This window comes from Frankliniella occidentalis, unplaced genomic scaffold, assembly GCF_000697945.3.
Source record: "Frankliniella occidentalis isolate FOCC.00 unplaced genomic scaffold, Focc_3.1 Scaffold9, whole genome shotgun sequence".
In the NCBI taxonomy this organism is placed as follows: Eukaryota; Metazoa; Arthropoda; class Insecta; order Thysanoptera; family Thripidae; genus Frankliniella; species Frankliniella occidentalis.
Genome location: NW_026267139.1, coordinates 49,680 through 54,064, shown reverse-complemented (window position 1 = coordinate 54,064; position 4,385 = coordinate 49,680). Strand labels below are relative to the sequence as shown.

Below are 4,385 nucleotides of genomic sequence, written 5' to 3'. Positions count from 1 at the left end.
TGCCCGAGGCCACCTCCAACGCAGCCCCCACCACCGCCAACCACACAGGGGCCGAACTGCTATCCAGGCAGTCCTGACCCGCGGTGTCCGAGACCTCCTCCCACTCAACCACCACCACCACCAACCACACAAGGGCCGAACTGCTATCCAGGCAGTCCGGACCCGCGGTGTCCGAGACCCCCTCCAACGCAGCCTCCACCTCCACCACCTACTCAGGGGCCAAACTGCTTCCCTGGCAGTCAAGATCCCCGGTGTCCCCCGCCACCGAGCACGCCGTCGTCGTGCTACCCGGGCTCGCCGGACCCTCGCTGTCCGCAGTCCCGCCCCCCTCTGCCGCCCATGCCGTACTTGCCCCCCGACCCCAACCCGCCCACCGCGCCCCCGCAGTCGCGCGTGACCACGGTGCCGCCGCCGCCCGCCGCCACGCCCTTCGTGTGCACGTGCAACGGCCAGACGGTCCGGCCGGACGTGTTCCCGCTGTGCTTCCCGGGCTCCTCGGACCCGCGCTGCCCGCCGTCGGCGGCCGGCGCCGTCCTGGCCGTGCCGTGCTTCCCGGGGTCGGCGGACCCGCGCTGCCCGCCCGTCCCCAGCGGCGAGGCCTCCTACCTGCCGCCGCCCAACTGCTTCCCGGGCTCCACGGACACGCGCTGCAACGGCTTCACCGAGGGCAACAACGGCCAGCCCGTGGGCCAGGGCAGCGCCCCGGTGCCGCACTACCACGTCTTCGTTCCAGCGGGCAAGTACACTGCAGAACATTTTGCCGAATAGGGTCTTTCGCTGCAAGACAGTCTGAACCCAAAGAAGAAAAGCATGATTGCTCGATGGCCGAATGCCTTATTTGTGTAAACATTACTTGGATTTTACTTTTCTGAAACACTTTATTTTCTGTTGATTTAATGCACACCGATGAACTAAGTGTGCAACTGCTTATCAATTGTAAGTAAATGTGCAAATGCAAGTTGGATACTTCTTGCAAGTGTGCAACTCCGAAGTTGCAGTTGCACCGTCAGTTTTATCAGTGTAATTATTAATGAATCGTTTTCTTTTTTTCGTGCGGTGTCAGTTTTTATGCCCGGTCATCTGCCGGCCTCTGTCCTCACAGCCGTCCTCTGTTTACAGACCAGCTGCACCGCGTCAAGAGGGAAGCTGCCGCTGAGCCGCCGCCGGCGAGGACGGCCCGCCACGCCGTCCCGGACAAGCAGCCCGAACAGGAGGTCATCTCGCTGCGGCTCGGCGTCCGGGGCCTCCGCGTCGGCCAGCAGCGGCCGCAGCCCGCGCACGAACGAGCGCGCCGCGCGGCCGAACCGGCTGCGACACCTGCGCGATCAGCTGAACCCGCGGCACCGGCCACCGCACCCGCACAGAACGCCTCTCCGGACGGCGTCGTCGGCGCCCCCTTCCTGGTGGTGGCGGCCGCGCTCGTCCTGGCGACGCTGTCCGTCGGGGCGCTCGTGTGGCGGTCCAGGGCGCGGCGGCAGCCCAGCCTGCTGGTGCTCTAGCCCGCGAGACACGTCGCCGTCGACGACCATTTCGAACTGAAGAACAACTACAACTTCAACACGTTTCTCCGAAGTAGGGAGTGACTCTAAAGGAAAAGACAAGTCGCCTTCCACCGAGAGAGGACACAGACGGATTTTGCTCTATGACGATCTAGGGTAATTTTTACTTTTGTTCATATTGTAGTTTTGTTTATACGTTAGTTAATTGTTAGTATTAATGTACAGTCCCGAATTTTGTGGGCGATTCCCTCCGTAATACATTGTTATGTACAAAGATCGGGATGAAGGTGAGAAGGGTTAAGGCTGTTAAATAGGGGTGAAGAGGGAGAGACCCCGCTGTGTATCGATAGCAGTACAAAAGTAATTTAGGGGAGTAACACTAGCCGTTCAGCAAGGGTTACTCTCCGCGTTTCTACGTGTGTGGCAACAACTCATTGCGTGTTTGCTGTTTGTTTGTTTTTCCTATGCTGGTGAAGGCGCAACTCATTCTTGTCTCATCTGTCGCTTCCATTTTTTTTTTCTTGCCACACGCTGTACAAACGAAAAACCTTAATGTCCATGGCATTTTTTTTCTGTATTTATTTGTACTTTACATGTAAATGATTGACAAGTGCCATGAATGAAAATGTTTGCCGTCGTTTCGGGAGAGCGCCTGCGCCTGCAGTCTGTTAACAGAGTTTGGCTCATACAGGCAAAGAAAATTCCATGTTCTTTCAGAAAAAAAAACACATTAAGAATGTCGAATATCCAAGAAGCCACGGCTCTCTCGACAAGGTGGCAAACCCAAAATGTGAAAAGGAAGTTACCAGTTTAATTTTTTCTTACGGTGTACGCTTATGTGTATCAACGCGCTCAATCATTGCCCAAGAGCAAAATAAAGATTATTTTTTGCATCTTTGTAAAAAGCTTGTCGTTCAATCTCTGTGGCAACCGCCCACGCGGGTCTAGGGTAGGCCACCTGTCCGTCCGGAAGATCGGAAGTGTGGTCTACCTCTACGCGCCCGCCCACCGTCAAGGTGCGGTGGCAAGCGACCTTCACGAGCTGGTAGGTTTAAAATTTTCCAAAATTTCCCGGAAAATATCCGAAAATTCCAGAAAATATCCGGAAAATAACGAAAAACTTCTTGGATCTGGGATATTTTCTATTTTTCCCGGAAATGTTCCTGAAATTTTCTTGAAATTTTCCGGAAACTTTCCAGGGCTTCCAGCCCTACGAGCAGAATTAAAGGTAGGGAAAAGAAAACACTTCACGTCAGTATTATTGTGCCGAATTTTATTTATGACAAACGTGTAAATTTACTTATGGAATTATTGAAAATACTGTCGGAACACAACAAAAACGCGAACACAAACACATGTGTTTGTTTCTTGTTTTTATTTTTATCGAGCGCTCACACGCTGTCACACACACACACACACACACTCACACACATTTAAACTTTTTGGTCTTGGATTTCTTGAAGAGTTTTAGGCCTTCACGACGCTATTGAACCAGTCGCCGAAGCCCTTGGCGCCCGCAGCGTTCGCCTCCTCGTAGCCGACCATGGTCTTCTTGCAGTCCGCGTACCACCTGACGATGTTGGGGAACTTGCTGAGGTCGTGGCCAACCGCCTGCAAATCGATATCAGATATTCATTAGTTTTCGTCAGAGCACGAACATGTTTTTTTTTTTTTCTACTTTCGCGTCGTTCAGCCAATCACTTACGTCGGCGGTGGAGATGCTGGCGACGAGCGAGTGGTCGGCGATGGTCAGCTTGTCACCGGCGGCCCACTTGGACTCGCTCAGGAAGCCGTCCAGGAAGCCGAGGGCCTCGTCGAACTTCTTCACCTTCTCCGCGTCCTTGGGGGCGCCTCCGAACATCATGGGGTACTGCGGGAAGAAGGAGAGGGCAGAGGTCAGAGAGCTGCTAAGGTGCAGGGCAACGGGGCAGTCATGTAAAGTCGCACAGTCACGGCACTCACGTAGATCTCCCCGAAACGCAGGTACAGGGTGCCCATGTCGAAGTACAGCCTCTGGTGCACCACGGCGCGCTTGGCGGCGTCCTTGGGGTACAGGTCGTCGTTCTTGCCGTACTTGTCGGCCAGGTACTGCTGGATGGCGCGGCTGCAAAGAACAAAACCCGTGCGTGTAAAGACCTTGAAAGTTTGCGTAAAATTTCAGGAAAAAACGAAAAATTTCCCAGACTTTCAGAGTTTTAGGTTTCCGGAAATTTTCCGAAATTTTCAGGGAGATTTTGTAAATTTCCAACCCTAGCGGTCGGTTTGGTACCGCTTCGCCGCTACACCGCGCGGTACTCGGCCGCGGAGTATCGGCACGGTCCGGTCCGGTCCACTCACCTCTCCCACAGGCTGAAGCCGTTGTCGTTGATGGTTGGGATTGTGTGCTGGGGGTTCATCTGGTGACAAACAATAAAAAACAAGACATTAGTTTTAATAAGTCCGCATAAGTCCGCTACTCTTTGACGTAATAAATCTTTGCAGATAGGCTGCGCAGACTCGGCCTCCTGCTGCTGTCGCGTTGAGAGGGGGGGGGGCAGGAAATTGGAAATCGTCTAAAGGGAGATGAGCTTTCAGACGGCGACGAGCAGAAGAAGTTCATTCATTTGACGTTCCATTCCGGGGCCCCGGCGCCGGCGCCCGTTCAAAAACGTGACGCGTCGCACGGCACAAGCCTCCAGGGGAAACGACGCGCTCGCTGGGCTGCAGCGGGGCCCCCGGCAGGGAACGAGCCCAGGGAGGGGAACGCGCTTAAACAACTACTAGGCTTCAGGAGGTATGGGGGCGGGGGTACGTTTCTCATGGCTTGCAAAAAAAAACAAAAAAAAACACACATTTTAAAAGTAGTGTTTTTTTATGAATTGATACTTGCGTCGTACCCCCCCCCCC

The 4,385-nt window shown here is 54.3% G+C and overlaps 2 protein-coding genes across 2 annotated transcripts; one reads left to right on the top strand and one right to left on the bottom strand.

Moving 5' to 3' along the window:
* The first annotated feature begins 6 nt into the window (after positions 1–6).
* On the top strand, positions 7–2,404 carry LOC127752014 (uncharacterized). Its single transcript, XM_052276449.1, has 2 exons — positions 7–736; positions 1,120–2,404. The coding sequence occupies exons 1-2, from the start codon at positions 340–342 to the stop codon at positions 1,497–1,499; spliced, it is 777 nt and encodes a 258-aa protein (XP_052132409.1). The 5' UTR covers positions 7–339; the 3' UTR covers positions 1,500–2,404.
* A 347-nt stretch (positions 2,405–2,751) lies between these two features.
* Positions 2,752–3,895, bottom strand: LOC113202715 (glutathione S-transferase 1; the record flags this gene model as incomplete). Its single annotated transcript, XM_052276458.1, is given in 4 exon segments — positions 2,752–3,110; positions 3,205–3,369; positions 3,462–3,603; positions 3,837–3,895. Coding segments are annotated over 4 exon segments (510 nt in total), but the record flags the coding sequence as incomplete, so codon positions are not given.
* Between the last annotated feature and the right edge of the window lie 490 nt (positions 3,896–4,385).